The 21,023-nt window shown below is 41.3% G+C and overlaps 1 protein-coding gene across 1 annotated transcript in view; it reads right to left on the bottom strand.

Moving 5' to 3' along the window:
* Positions 1-21,023, bottom strand: part of CCSER1 (coiled-coil serine rich protein 1) — a 629,863-nt gene that overhangs the window by 509,454 nt on the left and 99,386 nt on the right. Inside the window, exon 2 of the mRNA XM_018553277.1 lies at positions 1,918-3,203. Coding sequence (XP_018408779.1) covers positions 1,918-3,187 — 1,270 coding nt within the window. The 5' untranslated portion in view covers positions 3,188-3,203. The remainder of the gene's footprint in view (positions 1-1,917; positions 3,204-21,023) is intronic.

Below are 21,023 nucleotides of genomic sequence, written 5' to 3'. Positions count from 1 at the left end.
TATGTTCTGGGGGAAATCCAAAGTTACCCTTGCAGTAGAGCAATGCAGGGGTTAAATGCTTTTAGTTTTGGGTACCATTAAAACGTAGATGTATCTACCTTATCCCCTGCTTCCTCAGGCTACTTTCTTTCTGTCTAACCAATTCACCGAAGCTACATCTTTTTCCCACTCTGTTGGTTGGAGTCACTCTGACGTCACTATGAACAATGCAGGACCTGCAGTCCTGTATTGTAAGTGACTTAAAATTTGATATATCCCATCGCACTCCTGACCGCAAAATGCCCAATGCAACTCCGCAAATCTTGTTCAGGCAACTCCGCAAAATGCCCAGATGCCTCCGCAAATCTTGTAGAACCAGAAAATAGTCACTCGCCTTCTTCAGTTTGCCTGAAGAAGGGACCACTTGGTTCCGAAACGTCGCTTAGTGATGTTATCACCATAGTCAATAAAGTGATTGACTGGATTTCGCTTTGGAGTGCGAGTGACTATTTTCTGGTTCTACTGTATTGTAAGTGAACACAAGTAGAAGAGAATGCACCAGCACTCCATAGAGGTGAAATAATCAGCTTGGATTTATGCACAAAACATCACATAACTACTGTATATAATCCAAAGTTTCGGGGCCTTGGGGGGTCCCTTCCTCATGGTAACTTCATGGGGAAAGGACCCTTCTTGGACCCAAAACACTGGAATATATAGTGATGTGATGTTTTGTGAATAAATGTGAGCTGATTAATTCACATCTATGGAGTGTTGGTGACTGCTCTAGAGAATATACCATGTGGAAATCCTAGATCAGTGATATACTTAGATCAGGGGTCTCAAACCTCCGGCCCTCCAGATGTGGTGGAACTACAAATCCCCTGAGGCATTGTTAGATTCTCACAGCCACAGACATGACTGCTGAAGAGAGATGCATCATGGGATTTGTAGTTTCACCACAGCTGGAGGGCCTGAGGTTTGAGATCCCTGACTTAGATGCCTCAACCACCATGTTTACAAGGACAGTATTTTTTGCTAGTAACACTCAGGAGTGCCTCCCAATTTGTTTTTCAGTGATCTAGAACAGCCTTTCCCAAGCAGGGTGCCATGGCAGCATGGAGTGCCTTCTGGCTTCCTCAGGGGTGCCTCAACATTTTACACATAGTATAATGCATTGCCATGGTGCATTCAGGCCAGCCACAAGCACCATGGAAACTAATGATGCTTATCCACGGAGGGTTAGATCCATTCGGAAAAGAACGGACGTTCTCCTCCCTCCAGCCCTGCTCTGCCTCCTGCCCACTGCCACGCTGCAGCAGCTGCTCCTGATGTGCTGGTAGGACTCTGATGTCAAGGGGGCTCCTGATGTGATGGTAGGCTTCTGATGTCAAGGGAGGGCTTCTGATGTGAAGAGGGCTCCTCATGTAAAGGGGGATTTTGATGCGAGAGGGCGGATTCTGATGTGAAAGAGGGGGACTCTCATGTGAAAGTCGGGGACTCTGATGTGAAAGGAGGGGGCTCCTAATGTAAAGGGGGGTTTCTGATGTAAAGGGGGATTCTTATGTGAAAGGGGCTCTCTGACGTGAAGGGGGCTCCTGATTTGAAGGGCTACCCAACTTTTTTTGTGTTCACCTTAAAATCCATACCCGATCCTTATCTTACATAACAGCCTGGTATTGATTTTGGAGGGGCCATACATTGTTTTTTAAATGTTATGTTTTTCTCATTGTAGACTGCAGTATCTTGAGATTTTGCATACTTTTAAAGGGTGATGTGACTGAAAAACGGTTGAGAAACACTGCTCTAATATTATTAATCTAAAAAACCATAGTTCTCACAAAATATTAAAAAAATATTAATGAATATATACAGTATTTGCTAAACTTATTTTTCCAGTAAATAGATACAAATATATACAAAGGAATATATCATTACCTCTTGCATGGCCATTGCGCATCTGTGAATACTGTGCCTCAGATGAAACTTTTGTCTCTGGCACAGACTGATGAGTGCTTAGCGTTGACATCACTTCACTTTGAGATACAGCTGCCTCAAATTTCTTTGGCAAACTTTCTATAGAGCGGAAGTGATTACCATTTTGAAATACTGGCCTATCTATGGGTTTTTGCTCAGTACCATTTTCAAGATTAACATCATGACCTGTAGGTAGTTCAGACATAGGTATTAGTTCTTTAGAAGATGCAAGACATATATTTGACCCAGATGTTTTTACAACTGTAGCAGCTTTCTGTTTTGTAAGGACTAAACCATCACATATGGACATGTCTTTTACCGCATGCAGTTCCTTATTAATTTCAGCAGGAACAGATGCTGGATTGGCAGAGCCTTGTGAGGTAGAAACAGGATTGCAAATTTGCTGTCCTTCAGATCTCTGATTTCCACTGATTGGCAGGGAATCAGCTTCAGAGGCAGAATCGTCCATAAATATAAAATCAGATGGTGTCTGTGGAGCAGTTGTGTGATCAGCTGATAGAAGAGGTGACAGTAAAGAGCTCTCTGTATTTTCATTTACCTCTGTGGCACAATGTAGCACTGACTTGGCAGGTACAGGATCTGTTTGTAGTTGGGTAAGAGCTTCTGCAGAGCAGCCTGAATTTTGTTCTGGCGGTGGAGTCTGACACCGAGAACCATGCTTGGAAAATCTGTAATGGGAAGAAAATGATCTAGGGAGAAGCTTTCTTGAGGAATGTTTCACAGCTCTTTTGGGTTGATCATCTACAAATCCTGAGTCATCTGCCTCATTTTTACCTAAACAGTTTGTGAATACATTCTTGCTAACTGAATGTTCCTTTCTCTTCCCAAAGTCCTCGGTTACTGATCTAGTAATCTTCCTACATGAGCTAGGGATGCTAGTGGAGGTTCTTGCCTTTGCTTTGGTCTGCTCTTCCAGTTCAAGGCTCTGCAAAGTGCTTTGGGGGCTCTGAGAAATGGTTGGTACTTGGCTGGATTCATAACTGTGGTTGCTTTCTTTCCTGTGATGAAAACTTAAGGATGGTGTACGAAATATGCTTCTTCGTTTCCCAGTGCTACCTGAGCTGGAATTTGTACTTGACGGAGAGGAAGTGTGCAGGCCATTGTTGGAAGAAGGTGAGGAAGGAAGAGAATCCTGTTTTCGGGTTGTGCTCCGTCTAAATATCGGCAACCTAGAAACGATGGTTGAGCGTCGCGTGCCTAAGTCCCCCATCAGAACTAAATTTTGCCTGTCAAAAGAGAAAAAGCAAAGATATTAATATTTTACACTAGTGTAAGCAAACTTTATAACAGCTACTTATTTTATATAACATGGTAACTGATAAATATTGAAACACCTTTGATGATATGGTAATCAAATATTTAGGTCGTACAATAGTCAGAAATTATTTATAATGGTTCACAAGTGAATATTGTACAGTAACTTTTATGAGCTTCTTCAAAAATGACCCAAACCAACAGCTGCAGGGTGTGCTAAACATCTCCATGTGTTTCATACCCATGCCCTGCAATATACTTATAAAGTATTTGGTACCATATTTTATTGTATTTTTTATGATAACTTGACTTGCAAAAAATAAACCACTTGTATGGCAAACACCATGAACAATTTATCCAGATGTCAGTTTTGGGCTCTTCAATTATTTGGGTGACAACCTCTATATATACAACCAAGCCCATGTTCTCTATCTAACATACTGAGGACATGAATTTGGATTGGTATAAGGACTCAAAAGCCATTTATTTTTAGTTTTAGAGAAAGTACCTGCAACATACTAAACACTATATCACTGAAAACTCGGTTTCCCCTAAACTGAGTTTTGGATCAACTTTACCCCAATTCTATTATTATTTATAGGAAAAACAACCTGGTTCTTCATAATGATGATATTTCATTAGTACCAAACAGTTGCCAAAAAAGGTGTGTGCCCTGTCAATACTACATCTGTGGCAGCAAAAGGGGTAAAGTGGGTTTAACTTCATTCACCTGCATTCAGACGCTGTATTTAGATCTTAGAAACATCAGCCTTTTTTTCCAAAACGCTGGTAAACTGACCGTGGCTGTGCACATTTCATTGCAACTTGTGAATGAACCCACTAAGATACATACTGTATATTTATAAAAGCTTTCTAAAAGCATATAGTATAAACACATCCAATTACAAGTGTCCTATTGTCTGCATGTGTGAGGCCTTAAAGAGTGGAAGTCAGAGGTGTGCGCACGGCATGTGCCGGGTGTGCCTGGGCACACCCTAATCACCCTGAGAATAACACTGAAACCCAGGGCCGGTGATAGAGTCTCCAAAAGGATGGATGGGCATGGCCTGGGTAGATGTGTCAGCGATCTCCTCTCTGTCCTCGTTCAGCCACCCACTGAGCTACTCCCCTCCTCTCCTCCATTGGAGCGGTTGGCTGGTCTTTTAGCCTCTACCCTGTCTATTGACTTGAGATCATGTGTTGTCTCTCCCCCAATTGGGTTGCATGCAGGGGACAGGGGACAGTGGCCTGCCTTATTGGCTGGCTGGGAAGATGGGAGGACTGTGTACTGGGGAGCTGTGTAAGGAAAATTCCTTGTACCGGCCCAGCTGAAACCGCAACATTTTTAATCACTGAGCCAGTGGAGAGATAACAAAGATCTCACTGCAACCATCTCAGCAATACAGAACACAGCAGCACTTGCCACTTACATTCATCACATATCAGGCACAGTCCTCGTGCCTGGGAGAAGCTGCATTAGGCATTCTCATGTTTATTTATTTTGTTTGTAATGGTATGACACAAAAAAGTGGAGGAGAAAAAAAAGCCAAATTTGACACATTCCACTCAAAACCCAAAAAATGGACTGGGGTGGGGAAGAATTATTTTAATGGGTTTGCACTTATATTTAAATACGGATTGTAACACATTGTCATGCCTGTTGAAGGGACCCTGAGCGGCCCCAAAACGTTGCTTTGTGACAAGATGTGTGTACATCAATAAAATGACCACTCGTTGAAGATATTACTTTGGTGTGCTGGTGATATACTGTATTTTACTACTTGAACATGCAGTGCATCACAGTTAGTTGCTTATGGAGCTGTGTGGCTGCAGACCTGTCAGGGTGCCTATTCTGACCCGTGTCCATCACTAAATGCTCCTACAATGGACATGTGAGCATCAGAACTGGACCACAGAGCAATGAAAGAAGGTGGCCGGGTTGACACTGGCTGGACAACGTTTTATACATTATATAGATGGCTGGGTGATGTGTGACTCTTACCTGGGGAAGACATGGCATCAGAATGCAGTATGGAAAGAAGGCATGCCGGCGGAGGCAGTGTGGTACTTTGGGCAATGTCCTGTCATTCATGTGGATATTACTATGACACATACTACCTACCTAACCACTATTGCTGGCCAAGTGCACCCCTTCATGGAAATGTTATTCCCTGATGACAGTGGCCTCTTTCAGCATGATAATGCAACCTGTCACACTGCAAAAATAATTCAAGAATGGTTTGAGGAACACAACGAGTTTGAGGTGTTAACTTGGCCTCCAAATTCTCCAGATCTCAATCCAATTGAGCATGTTTTAGATGTACTGGAAAAAGAAGTCCAATCCATGGAGGCCCCACCTTGTTACTTACTTAAAGGATCAGCTACTGACGGCTTGGTGCCAGATACCACAGCATACCTTCAGAGGTCTAGTGGAGTCCATGCCTCGATGGGTCAGGGCTGTTTTGGCAGCAAAAGGGGGACCTACTCCATATTAGGTGGGTGCTCATAATGTTATGGCTGATCAGTGTATATCTCAGAGTTAAAACTATCTGGGGAATTGAATAAAGGCTTTGCACCAATTTTCTGGCAGTATGGACCCTTAATAAATCCTATGCCAAATAAAAAAAATCCATGTAACTTCACTGACACGTGCAACAGATTCAGCTAGTTCTTAATAGTTCCAATTTTACAAGTGATGCTATGGCTGCACTTAATAAAAAATAATGACCTCCAGTTAATAGCTAATGAAACTGGAGGTAATTAAGACTAACTATAAACTGGCGTTCAGAGACAAGCTAAGTGACTGTCTCTGTATGATGAGTAAAAGGTGTGTTGAGAGCGCTACTACTGTACTGAGCGTATAGGGAAAATCACGTTAAAGTCAGCTGTTCTTCCTTATAAGAGGATATTTGGAAGGATTGCATGCTGTTGTTTGAAGCTAGCACATTTGGTACTTTTTTTATATTCACTTTATGGGACATTGTGTGTGCATTTTTAGAATCGTATCTTTGAATCTTTACAGGTATTTGTAGCTATATATTTTTTCTGTTTGCAGAGATATGAGGTGCAAAATGCTGTTTTAGTAAGGTCAAACTCTTGAACAAAGTATTTGGGGTTTCTGGTTTTGGAGATCAGTTCTTACACCCCATTTACACTGAGCGACATGGATATTGCACGTTTTTCCACGCGATATCGCGCTAAGCGGCTTTGAGCTACATTACGCAATATTAAGCGGCATTGCACATTTTATCACATGACGTAGCGCGTGTTTAGGCTTCGTCGCTGCTACATTGGGCTCTAACCAATCAACAAATCAACAGTGATCTTGATGTGACATCATTCTTTCCTTACATCTTGAAGTGCAAATGTAGCGCGATGACGCGCGACCAGGTCGCGCAATTTCGCTGGTGATGCGCGATTTTGCACGACACCATAGAGTCTATTGGAGCCGAATCGCACAACATCCGCACAAAAAAGGGTCAGGTACGAGCAACAAGCTACAGCGACCCGCTACAGGTGACATTGAGCTGTGAGATGTGAACAGCTCCATAGAAATGCATTGGACAAGCTACATAGAGCAATATCGCTTGGAAATATGCACGATATCGCAGCAAAAATCATGCGATAAACCGCTCAGTGTGAACAGGGCCTGAGGGTTAGTTCACATGATTTTTTTGTCCAGATCTGGAGACGCGGTACTATGCATGCAGTGCATTTTTGACACATTTTTAATGCGTTTTTGATGTGTTCCAGTTTTTTTGGTTGGAGTGGGGACGTGTCCGTGCATTTCCGGACCGGACAAAATGTGACATGCACCATTTTTTCTGTCCGGAACGGACTGCGCTCATGAGAACTGTAGCCCATAAAACACATAGGGATACATTGGGATGCATTTTGGGTGCATGAGTGCACGGATCTGGTACGGACAGAATCCGGACGGTGTGTGAACAAGCCCTAAAGCTCCCGCCTTCATTAATAATTGGTCAAGTTCAGAGATCTAAATCTAGCAACTATAGAATCATTTTGATTGAGCTCCGCTACTTATTTAATGGTTGGAGGAGTCTTGTTTTACCTTTTATTTTTGTTTACACAAAAGGGGCCTCGTAAGTAGAGCTAGTGAATATCAAGAAACCCTATAATACTGGAACATTAACAACTAAGTCAATGCATTGCCAACATTTTTCTGAAAATCATTAACGATTTACTGACTACCATGATTATTCAAATGATCTTACATATTTTCTTCATCAGTTTGCACAATGTAAAAATGATGCTGCAAATATTTATTTTGTATGGAAACCTAAGAAATAACTTTCCAGGCAAGTTATGTAACTTAACCACTAGAGGGCAAACTAATCCAAGTAATGATTGTAAAGTAAGCCAGTGTATTTCATGTTCTGTATTTAGCAAGCAGTGGGATTTCACTAAAGCTTGACTTTTTTAAATGTATTTTAATTTTATTATCTATCTATCTATCTATCTATCTATATTATTCATCTATCTATCTATCTATCTATCTATCTATCTATCTATCTATCTATCTATCTATCTATCTATCTATCTATCTATCTATCTATCTATCTATCCGTGTGTGTGTGTGTGTGAGTCAGTTCATGCTTTCTTTACTTGCTGTATACAGGATGTGGTAAAATTTGTAATAGCTGTAAATATGTTAGTTCAGTTTTTAACAAAGGAGTCACTGGACAAAGAAGTCCTAAGCAAAGTGCAAGTGTAGCATTTTTTACAGTTTTACATTATAAGTGCATAGCAGAATAAACACTATAAAGGAAATGTTCATAAACAATAGCTACTAAAAACGGTTCCAGTTGGCTATACCAAAAACATAAAATGAAAAAATTAGTTATTATTAAAAACACAAACAGTTATTTTTAAATATATTTTTAATAGCCGATGCCCATTGCTTCAAACCCCTCTTTCTTCTAAACAGCATGTACAGCAAAGTAAAAAATATGGCTAATTTGAAGTTTGAAAGCTTTGTTTAGATATCAGATACCAATAAGGCAGTCACAGGGTTAAGTCCATTAACAAACCATAAGCCGTGGTTAACTAACTGGCTGAGCCTTCTAAACATTTAAGGCTTTTTAATTGCACCAGAAGGATGCACCATGCAGAGTAAGGTGATTTAGTGGAAACTACATGAAATAAAATTGCCAACTGTTTACAGTTTAATTAAAATGAAGGAATTGGTACAGGCTGAGATATAAATTGCTTTAGCTCGAAATACTCACTAGCCAAAAATTAAAATAAGAAAGCCCATCATATTGCCTATTGCTGGGAATAACATATATGTATGTGTGTGTAGGTGTATACATATATATCATTATATAGCATATTTTAAATATATACTGTATATCTTAGGAATGTCCTGATACCACTTTTTCAAGACCAAGTACAAGTACTGTGCCTCAGGTACTTGTCTATACCGATTACAGCTACTTTTTCTTAAAGGGACATGTGACTTTTTTTCTAAAACAATACAGACTAATGATTTCAGGGCAGTTTCTCACCAGACTGCTTCCTGATCTCACCAGAGTTGAATAGAGATCTCACCAGAGCCCAATACAGATCTCACCAGAGCTGCGTACAGATCTCACCAAAGCTGCGTACAGATCTCACCAGAGCTGTGTACAGATCTCACCAGAGCTGCGTACAGATCTCACCAGAGCTGCGCACAGATCTCACCAGGGGCTTTTTCTTGCGCCGCCGGTTGCAAGAAAAAGCCCCTCAACAGGCTGCGTCCAGATCTCACCAGGGCTGCCTGTTGGGTCTCTCCACGGCTCTGCTGACAGGTGCAGAGCCGATTGGGCTGTAGTGAGCTGAACGGAGTGAGTGTTGGTCTTGTGCCCGCTCCGAGGCTGTATTGACCGTGTGGGGCTGCCTCAAGCTGTGACTGCGCCAGGAAGGAGGAGATGTGGGACCCGGCAGGCAGTGTAAAAGACAGCTACTTCCAGGTCCTCGGAAAGGCTGCTTCAGGCTCCCACAAGCACTGGACCCAGGCAGCTGATCCCATTTAAACGTGTAAAGGGTTGGTATCGGCCTTTAGTATAGGGGCTTTTTCACGACTAAAAGTACTCGTGAAAATGCCATGTATCTGCCCCTAAACCGATATTAGTAGGATTGCAGCTACGATATCCGTAGCTGTGATCCATATTAGAATAGAAACAATACTAAATATGTAGCCGGAGTGTTACGGATACCTACTGTAAGGCCAGGCAGCGTGGTTAGTGCAGGAGTTGGCATCCTGGAGGCACGGAGATCAGGAGAACATTCTGGAGGAGAGCTGCAGCAGGTCCAGGTAGGTACCAATTGTATATGTGTAGAATGTCATACTTGTCTTGCTGGATAGAAGGGGAACTCCTCTGCACACCTAGCAGCAATCCAGGCCTATGTAGACAATGGTGCTTGTAGTGATGAACACGGATGACACCGTGCAGACACAATGTAGGAAGAGGAATCAACAGCACTCAGTAAGTAAGGCACACATTACAGTATTGGTTTATGTCACTCTTTATGCCCTGATGAAGAGACCCTGCGTGGTCTCGAAACGTTGGCTCTTGTGATTGTGTGACATCTATGTCCAATAAATGGACATGTTGGATTATTCTACTGAGTGGTCGTGATTCCTCTTCCTACATACTTGTCTTGCTGACTATATTGCCTTGCCCAGGGTTAAACTTTTTTTTTCCAACAAAAAAATAATAAAATGCTTTAAATGCAAAATGTAGGTTAACCTGCTTTTCAAAGCCATGCTTCTTTACTTAAGTTTACTTTTGGTTAATGTGCTCAAATGTTATTGTGCTAATGTTATTGTGCTCAAATGTTTATTAAGTAATGCATACGTTTGTGTTGTGACTGAAAGGAACCACTGAGGGCTAGTTCACACCAGCCCCAGTGCGTTCCAGCTGACTGCCTTCTATGGCGGGAGGGGGCATGGCGGCCCCCCAGCCACGGTGCGATTGGCCGCACCGGAATGCGTGGCAAATCCATGCCTGCGTTCTGGTCCGGTCAGAAATGCACTATTTTTTTCTGACCGCACCGGACCAAAATGCAGGCCGCAAAACATTCCAGAGCAGAGGCAGTCAGCTGCAAAACGGACGTTCTCCCCAGCATGAGAAGAGATAAGGATTTAAAAGGAAGAGCAGCAAAGAGAAGGGAAACAACCATGGATTACAGTAAGGCACACATTACAGTATTGGTTTATGTAAAAAAATCTGAGGGTTTAATGTCACTTTATTACAGTGAGATAACTGTACTATATATAGAGATGAGCTTTTTCTACATAGCAGATAATTTCTAGACTTTCACATCTAAACACTGAGTGTACCCAGGTGCTTGTTCTCCATAATAATATCATGTGCCAGGACCTCTTCTTCTCTCTAACAAAGCTATTTTTACATGTGGTCTGAATATTAAATGAGCCACTTAATACTGCTACAACTGCAAAACTTAATTGTACATAGAAATGTGAACACTTGAATTGTGGGTGCCAAGATTGACAGTCAGCAATGTGCTTGCACATTTTAGGCATTGATGTGGAGTAGAATGTCTAAAAATAATTTTTGTTCTGGTTCGCTGGACATGTAAAGATCTCACCATACAGGTTACAATATGACCGTACAATTTTGTATTACCAACTTTAGACTTACCAAAACTATGGAATATGAGGCCCTACCTAAACTGTCCAATCAAACGGTATTCAGCTAGCCCATGCAGTACAATGATTTTGGTAGTTCTAAAGGATATTGTACAGACTGCAACATGTATATTGAGGTTAAAGAGAACTGAACTGAATCCAGGATAGATGGTTTAAGATAGAGGTTATAACAAGGGATGCACCGATACCAATACAAGCATCGGTATCGGCGGCGATACCCAGTATTTGCATGAGTACTCGTACTCGTGCAAATACTCCGATACAAAAAACGAGTACCTGTGCCGCGTCCACCATCTTCAGGGACCCCAAACCGCCGCACACAGGACCTCCATCGCGTCTTCAATGAAACAGGCCTGATGACGGGGACCCAACGTGGCCCCGAAAGTACTTGTGATTTTGAATGACCGTTGTCATTAAAATATATTGAATCTACTTTTGGAGTGCTGGTGACATCTTTTGGAATTACTACTTGACTACACGGTGCCTCCGTGGTCACTACAAGCACCCTATTACAGACATCATCTCCTAGGAGATCCGGTAAGGAGTGCAGGAAGATACACATAATTTTGTTCAATGAAACAGTCAATGGCATGATAAATATTAATTTCATGTTCATGTTCTTCATAATATTAAGAAACTGACCTAAAATCATAATTTTGTATTGCTTTAGAAAAAATGTGACCTGTCCTTTTAAGAAAAAGTATCGGTAATTGGTATTGGTGAGTACTTGAAAAAAAGTATTGGTACTCGTACTCGGTCTTAAAAAAGTGGTATCGGTGCATCCCTCCCTCACTCTATCTGCTTTTTTACCAGCCATCTGTGTCCAGGGACGGATTTGCTCTCCCTGCTGCCCCAAGGCCAGGTTCCACAATGCGCCCCCTGGAGTTTAGGTACTCCACCCTCGGGACCTTACTAGGGGTACGTTTACTGCCAGATATATGTATTGCTTTTGACATAACGTACGATATAAGCAATCAAAGGGAAGTAAAAAAGGGAAAGGATATAGAGAAATGATGCAGTTTATGAAGAGCAGTAAGTCAAACTAAGTGCCATCAGTATTGCTAGGGCTTCAACGGCGATTAAATCTGTTTGCTACTGAGAAATATAACAGCTTGTTGGCAGTTATCTTATTAACATGAGATTGATTTTAGTGTGCTGCACATAAGGCAACTGCCTACAAGCAGTTAAAAGTTAAATAAAACAAATACTTTTTTTGGCTATACTTTAATTTTGGGTCACAGGAGTACAATTACTACTGTGAGCCAAAGTCAGCTGGCTCACAGTGACAGATGGCTCTGCCTCTCTATGCGCAGCTCAGAACTTGTTGTGCCCACCACCTCCCCTGTCTGGAGACTGAGAGCTGACTAATCAACAGTCACGTGATTGGTCAGCTTTTGGGCTTAGAGCCAGCATGGGACAGCTGCAGCATCCAACACCGACTAAGCGAGAATGTTCTACTCACCCCGAACCTCTCCTTTAAATCCCTTAGTGGCAAAGCTCTAACTGTAAAATATGACTGTAAATACTTACCTTTCCTGTGTCTAGATACTGTTCCTTTCATGAAAAATTGTCATCCAAGTCTAGTAGGACAATGTGACTTTCCGGGAGTGTCAATCTCCTTATTGCCATGCTGTTCTAATTGGTTCCTGCTGGCCACCCTACATCACTACTGTCTCCTGTACTGGCATGGATGTCAAGAGGAACAAGTGTGGGGGACCCAAGGGATCCAGGAGTGTTGGTTTCTCAGCAGGCTTAAAGGGATGACTTCTCATGTCTTTGGTAGCACGAGCAGCAGGAGAGGTAAGCAGTCAGTCTCTTCTTATACAGGTATAGTTTTGCTGGAAAAGTTTAGTATAGTGAGAGGATCACTTTAAAGTGTATTTCCACTATTGCAGTCCAATTTGAGAAAACCCCACCATATGTTATGTGTTCCCATTCACACAGCATAGTGCAAAATAATAAAAATGCATATTTCTGATGTTTTGTTACAGCAGGCAACATGGCGGAATCCAAGTTGTTCTCAGCACCTTCACAGTGATCTGTCCTTATAGAAAGACTTAGGACTGAAATTTGAGGAATGTGTTTCTCTCATTAACTTGATTAACATATAATGGAGAAGCCCCTCATAACCCCTCCAAACATTACAAAAGAAGCAGAAGTAGAAATTTTAACCCTTAAGAAGCCAATAAACTTTAACCCAAGTAAAGGCAATTTAAACAGCAAGAAACATTTTTTTTAGTTTTTTGCTATGTGGATGTGAACATGTAACAAATATAAAATTGGTGTTATCCCAATTTGGCGATGAAAGTGAAAATACACTTTAAGCAGGAATCTGTGAACTGTTGTTATTTGATCTAGGATTAGATGCCATTATGCCACATGATATAAATGCCATTCATTTTGCTTTAAAAAAGAGTAGTATGTGCTGTATAGAAATAAAAGCCTAGCATTGAACTGAAACATATTCTCTGAAAAACATGCACAGAAGTAAACATTAGTGTTCAACAGTGGATGGGCTTTTCTAAGCGATGCTAAATCTGGATGTTTAATTGTCACAATACAGCAGCATTTTAACCTTCCTCTGTAGTCCTTGAGGCAAAGTGACAGGTTTGTCCTTGACTTTGCCCAGTATGTCAACTGGATTACTGCAAGCATATTTTATAAGGTTTTCTGCCGGACTGGAGCTGCTATACTAGATACTGTCTTAAGGCATTATTGGCATTTTTCTTTGTATTGCATGCCTATGCTACTTCACAGCAAGCCTATTCCTTCTTATATACAGGAAAGGTATAGTGGTTTTTCTTTCTTTATTTGTGCTCAGAACTAAAATATAACATTAAGCAAATCTTTATTAGAAAAATATGAAATGTAGCAGCTTTTGTATCTTCATTTCCAGCCAGCAAGTGGCACTCTAGGCATCTTCATTTACAGGCTATGCCTAGCCTGTACAAAAAAAATAAGAATAGGAAGTGGTGGGCAATCTTTCTACCATTGATACAGCCACAACAAAGGTAAATTTTTAGTGGAGTAGGGAGGAGTTAGAACTGGTAATGTTATGTCTGTCTTCCTATCCAATAATGGCTGCACTCCACTTTTTTTTTATATGGGCATCACAGGGACAGGAAATGATGCAAAATCTCCCACATGAATGTCTAGAGATTTTTTTTAATATGACTTATGCTATAGAATCCCTATCTTCAGAGGTGGACCTACCGCCAATGCAGCCGGTGCGGCTGCACCGGGGCCTGAGCCTCCAATCTAACACAGCCCCGGGCAGAGATGGGGGGCTGACCCCCCCATCTCTGCACCGGGAGTGTCCGATGATCAGATTATTATCTGGCAGCCGGCGGGCCCCCCTATCTCTGTGCCGGGAGTATCGGATGATCCGACACTCCTGGTGCAGAGATGATGGAGCCCGCCGGTGGCCAGATACTGAGGAGGGAGTCGAGAATGAAAAAGCCTGCAGGCATTTCATGGGGCAGCCCTGGGCCTCGGCTGTGAGGACCCAGCAGGCACATGAGCACACGGGCGCACTGCCTGAGACCCTGGCACACATTGGGGTGCTTTTCTGCAGCCTCTCCCATCAGAAAACAGTTGAAGACCAGCCAAAAGAGGTGCAATGCAGAATGGCACCCTTTATAGAGGACTACAAATCTCAGCAGTACTTTATATAACAATGCTTTTTTTTTCTATTTTTTCAACTTTATTTTTTGTGGTTGCTCCCTAGGTCCGCCACTGCCTATCTTTACTTATAAATAAGCCTCTCTCATTCAAAATCAGGTATTCTTTAGCTCATTAAACCCCAGAGGTTTTTATTGGGAAGTTATGTGTCGCACCACCTTTCCACTCATATTTACCTGTAAGTCTAGTGCCCATCATCCAAGTGGGCATGGGGCAAATGTCACCATTTTACAAGTTTAGCAAAATAGTTTTGAGTTGTTTTATATAGTAAGACAATGTAAATTGATGATGAACAGTACTGTAACCTTTCCCAAATGTATCACATCTCAGGATACTGGAGTCAGGACAGTTTAAGATGATTGCTGAATGGTATGGTTTACTGCACTTTACACATTGCCTCTTGTCTTTGTAACTGAGATTGATGGTGAACAACCCAGCACTAAACTCTGCCTTTCTACTTCAGTTTATCATGGAGGATAAAGGGGATGTCTGTCAAGGTAGTAGTAGTTACTCCTATTCAGCTGGACGTATTTCGTAATGTTGAAAGTGTTTCACTACTCATTCTAATAGCGTCTTCAGTTCTAGAAATAGGCCTGAGGAAACCACTTGAATGAGTGACAAAATATTTTACAGAACAAGCCAAGTTGAATGTGACTAACTAATACTGTTAGCTATAATGGGGATCCTTTACACATACTGAAAATGCAATGATCTGACATTGTTCTTTCTGTCGATGTTGATTCAATCAGATCTGAAAAAATGCAGTGCTGAGGGAGCCTGGCATTGTAAAGCACACAAAGCTGATTAATTCTTTCTCCGCAGTTTAGAAATCTTTTGGCAGAACGATTCTGTATCATGCTGTGTTGCCATAACATTATATGAACAGGGTAATCAAACAACAAACTTAACTTTTAAAGGGGGAGCATACCAACCAATATGGATCAAGGTTCAACCAAGATTAGGGAGATTTGCAGATCGCCATGAATAGTGGCCAGTCTGCCAGCTGAGCATGGGGACACGGTTCATTTAGTTAGTGTATTTCTCCATTAAAAAGATCATGGTCCAGCAAACCAGACACAAGGCCTTGTATTCTGCATACAGAAATAGGGCTCTTGTGTTTTACATATAGCAATAGGGCCTTGTCACACACATAGGGTGCTGCAATGCGAAAGCAAAGACCCTGTAGAATAAAATGGTGGCAGTTGCAAATGTTTATGTTGTATGATATAAGCAGAACTCTTTATCAAACCCCAATTTTTTTTTCAAAAATGCACTTAAATTAGTTTTAGTGCCCCAAAACACAAAACAATACCCAATATATATTAATCGAACTTAATAATCGGCTAACTAATCGATTTTGAAAATAATCGTTAGCTGCAGCTCTAAAAAAAATGCACTTGAGAAAAAAAAAAATTTCATTATATATAAAAGATGAGGTTACGACGAGTAACAAAATATGGTACCCCAAATTGTCCATACGCGACACTTTAAAAGCCCCCTATGTGATAGCACATTGGAGGTGACAGGTATTCTTTTTAGGTGACATCAGTGGTCTACTAGTAGGGGGCTACTGGAGCGCAGATCGTGCTCCAATAGCTTATTGCCCGACTTCTGCAGCCGAGCAATAACAGTTAAGGGACCAGAAGTGATGCAATCACCATCGCTTCCGGTTCCTTAGAGTGGGGAGGAGATCTGCGAACAGATGTTTGCTGGTCTCCTCCTCGGCTTCCCACCGACACCCAAGATGCTGATCCTATTGCCAGTGACATATGATATACTTCGGTGGCAGTGAAAGGTTTAAAGTCTAACCTAACAAAAACCACACAAATATAACAGAGGATCCTCTTTAGCAGTTTTTTGTTTTCCTTCTTTTTTTCTTTTTTTTTTGAGCCATTCCTTTCGAAACACATGCCTTACACTGACATATACAACTGCAGGGGTGTGGAATTCCTATCTCCCGACGCCCGGGACATGTAGTGCCGGGCAGGTAGTTTATTCTACATTTAGCTCTGCTTCGGGCAAGAAGCAGCGCTAAATGTAGTGTGGGAGCCATTTTGTACAAGTGATCTTAAGTGGCTGCACAGCAGCTCAAGATCACTTGTAAGCAGCCTGAGTCTCACTTCCCTCACTCACTCCTCCCCTCTCTCCGGCCGCTGCCTCTCCGCCCTCCTCCTGTGTCCCCAGCCGCTGCCTCTTTCCACGCCCGCTGACTCCCTCCTTGCCGTGGTCTTCGGGGTCCCCTGCTCCTCCGGGGGATCCAGGACACGGCAAGTTAGATCAGGATGGAGAGCCGGGAGCAGAGCGGAGAATGCACCTGCAGCCTTCCTGTCACAAGAGAACGAGCACAGTGCTGTGCTAGAACTCCTGTATTGGAGGTGACAGGGTCAATAAAGAGAACCTGTCACCCCCAAATGCTATCACACAGGGGATTGTTAGTCCCTGTGTGATGGCAATAAAGTAAAAAAAATAAAAAAAATAATAACAAATAATTAAAAATGTAAATAAAAAAAGGCGATAAAGTAAAAAATAACATAAATATTTTTTTTTAATTTTACAAAAGTTACAAAAAGAAATAAAGTAAATACAATTAAAACCAACCCTGCTGCCCCCAACATCTGCATGCGAATAAACAGATGCATAGGGCATTGTGTGAGTGGACGATCTGTGACCGCGTGGCAATCGTGCACAACACCGCACAAATGGCCAAGCGGTCACAGAATCACACACCACTGCCGATCATGCTTGCAGTGCCATTATTTTCTAATGGCACTCCAGTCGCGCTAGGCAGATTGCGCAGTTTCCCGCCACAATACCGCCCATGATATCATGCATAATCGCGGTTGAAAACACTGCACGGTGTGTGGCGCGAAAAAAGGTACATGTACCTTGTTTCAGTGATTGCCACACGGATGTAACCTCATTGAAATCAATGTATGCAACCACACTTGATCGCCCAAGTCTGCAGCAGCCCTAAAGGGTAAATTCACTTTCCCAAGTAATTTGGTGAAAATGGAATTACCTGCACAAATCTGGCCCCCTCTCCCTCCCTGCTATACTTACCTGTCACGTCTGCCAGTACGGGTGTACTATCTGTACCTGTGCCATGTATTCTGAATTTTGCTCGCAAATTGCAAGCAGTCGTTCGTCAGCGCGGTCATCTGGCAGCGCTGACCAATGAGAAGCACTTCTTAGCACTGCTAAATACGGTTTTGGTTAAAAAAAAGAAATTTGTATCAGGACAAGTAGATTGTCACGAGGGACAAGTAGATGGGGCCCCGCTTTAGTCCTTGGACAAGTAGTTTTTAAAAAAATGTCCACACCCCTGAACTGTTATTAATATAAAGAGGTTGCTCTCTAGCCAGCACTTCTGCTATATGGATTCTAGAACTTAAGCCTGGTGTGCCTGCACGTCAGACATGTTTTAATTAAAGAGTATCTATGGTCTAAAACAAAACATAAATATGCATTTCTATATTGAATTTCCACAAGTTCTATCCCACTCCTAACAACCATTATGATCTAGAGGTTTGTAAATTTACTTATTAAATGTGCACATAGGATATGAATGAATTGGCACAATTTCACTCAGCCCTTTGAATATGCACTTCCTCACAGAGCCAGCTTTCCGAACTACAACTCAAAGTCTGAACAATGTAACCGTATCATTGCTGGAAGCAATGCATTATGGGCTATGCAGTCTTGAGAAATTGAGGTTGCGTCACATCAAGCAGCAGAGAAAAAGATGCAAAGCACACTGGGAATCCAGGAAGCAAACAGTAGCCAGCACTCACTACATAAAAGTAAGCTTTGACTGCATTATCCAAACAACTCTTGTATGTATTCCTGTGGTGACCAAGGTAGTTGCGCTAGGATATATGAAAAAATCAGAAACCAAAATACAGAAAAAATAGAAAAAGATATAATAATATCAAAAAATAATAATATCAAAAAATATGATCCAAATGATTATAATCCAGCTGCAGCAATATCTATCGAAGTGATCAATTGTGAACCAGTGTGCTGCGCTTGGTATTGTGATACGTGCTATATTTATACCACAAACGAAACCAATATAAGTGATCAAATCCTACTTGCAACTAAATGCATTTAGTTGCAAGTAGGATTTGATCACTTATATTGGTTTCGTTTGTGGTATAAATATAGCACGTATCACAATACCAAGCGCAGCACACTGGTTCACAATTGTATGTATTCCTATTACAATGCTTATGTTATAACAGGATAGTATATGCTGGGACGTTACAACTCCTTTAATCTCAAAAAGTTAAACAAAATTGTAGACCTAGAAATGCAAAACATTTAATGGAAGTGGATCACTGTAACAGTTTTTTAAACATCTGTGTAACTCTAGTAATTATTTATGAATTAGCTTTTATATTGAAGAATACAGTAAGTCAGTCCCAATTAATTGGGAAAAAACTAAATGAGAAAACATGGGTAAGCTTATGGGGAACAACACTACCATTTTATGAAGAAACAAAGTAAGGGTATCCATAGATTTGAGATGACTCTTGCTCAGGCCACCTGCCTTCAGCTAAATTGGATGACAATTTCATATCCATGGTTATAGCATGAGCTGGCTGGCCACCTGCTGGGGTAAGGAACAGTTGACTAGGTTGAATGAACAACTTCAAACACTGTTATCCCCCCACACTGATAGTCCAGCACCAGCACCAGTTCCTTATTCTGCTTTTTGCCCTTATTGCATCTAAGCTCTCTTAGATGCACATTCTACCAAGCTCTTATAAGTATGGCCAGCTTGAATTATGCTCACAAGCTTCTAGGGACAGATATGACAAAGATTACAATACCTGGGCCACTTGGTCCACACAAATGTCTGACTTAGACTCTCAGTCTGAAGGTTGGGGAGCTGTTTTATCAGATAGCCCCTATCCCTTATATCCCCCCCTCTCCATTGAAGGCTGGCCATTAGCTTTCGCGCTCCGTTTCTGGTTAGACCCCTGCTCTAACTCCCTAGTGCTTGCTTTTTCAGGCATTCACTAATTCTGTAACCACCTGATGGCATATTTCCTGGCTGGTCACTTGATTATATTTGCTGTTTTGTTTGTGTTTTATGTTTCTTTGATGGTTATTTTTTTGAGACGTTCCCTTTTTCCTTCTCTCTTTACTCTATTTCTTTTTTCCCTCTTATTCTGTTTTCTTTTTCTTCCATCCCTATCCTCTCCTTCTTTCCCTCTCCTTTCATTCTTTTGTTATTCCTCCTTACCTTCTAGGTTATTGGAGTTGCTCAATGGATTACAAGAGTATTGCCATTTAACTTTTGGGTATGATTCATACCTGTTAGGATCACACAAGTTTAAATGTGATGCCTAAAGGGCTCCCTTATGTTGCTGCCTGTAACACCATGCATGCGACAAGTGCTCCACTAAGTTGCACCACAGTGCAAAGTTGGTTTTGTGCCAGCTTCTCCTGAAGTGCTGAGAATAGTATGCCCAGCCAGGGTGCATTAGGGTTTTTTTTTTATTGCATGGAATACACCGTGGTTTACACGTTACCCTTACTCATAGATGTGAGGCTGGCCTACTTACTCGTGTTGGTTTCTTGTTCCTTTTTTTTTCTTTTACTCTGCTTTATACGTATGGTTTTAAACTATTCTTGGAATTTATAAATATAGATTACACAAAAAAATAAACGCTCACGGTCACCACACAGATTAAGATCACAGAGCTTCCTATGGACAAAATTGAGTTAAGTTTCACTTGAAGGCTAAACTCCGTAGGTAAATACCTTTTATTCCCCACAGCTAAACAGAGTATTACTGGGTAGATGCTGGAATTTAAAGGCTCCTTCAGATTTTAGATGGAAGCTGGTAATGCATCCATTATCTGGCCCCTGGATAAGTGTCCTGACAAATTATCAATGTGTAAACCTGCAGGTTTTCTTCAAATTAAGTTTATGAAGAGGGTAGCGAAAAACTTTAACAGTTGAGTTTGCTCAACTTGTTTCTTAAACAGGCTCAGCAAGTAAAAAAATTAGTAGGCCCGTAGGTACCTTTGGACTTAGAATACAGTTGAAAAAAGACTGATGTCCATCAAGTTTGATCTCTACAGGGATTTACTATAATTAGATTTGTGGTTTAGGTGAGTTACAGGCACATAACAAGTGATTTCACTGCAATTTGACCTTAGCTGGCAGACACAGTTGAATTGCTGTATATTAGGTCCCATTGTTCACAGCCATATAAAGGAATCTACCCTTTTCAATAAAAATAAAAAAAAAGAAATTGTGATATATGCAATACATGTGCATTTCCATAATGCAAACCTGGCATAAATTGTGAATACACTGTAACTACTCGGAAACTTGCATATACTGTATATAATAATGATTTTCTTTTCAGGTTCAAAAAAACAAACTGACAAAGCTGTGGCAGCAATTCTGACTTGAAAACATA

The sequence above is a fragment of the Nanorana parkeri genome, unplaced genomic scaffold (genome assembly GCF_000935625.1).
Source record: "Nanorana parkeri isolate BGI_ZX_2015 unplaced genomic scaffold, ASM93562v1 scaffold115, whole genome shotgun sequence".
Classification (NCBI taxonomy): domain Eukaryota; kingdom Metazoa; phylum Chordata; class Amphibia; order Anura; family Dicroglossidae; genus Nanorana; species Nanorana parkeri.
This window is presented reverse-complemented; position numbering and strand designations above follow the sequence as displayed.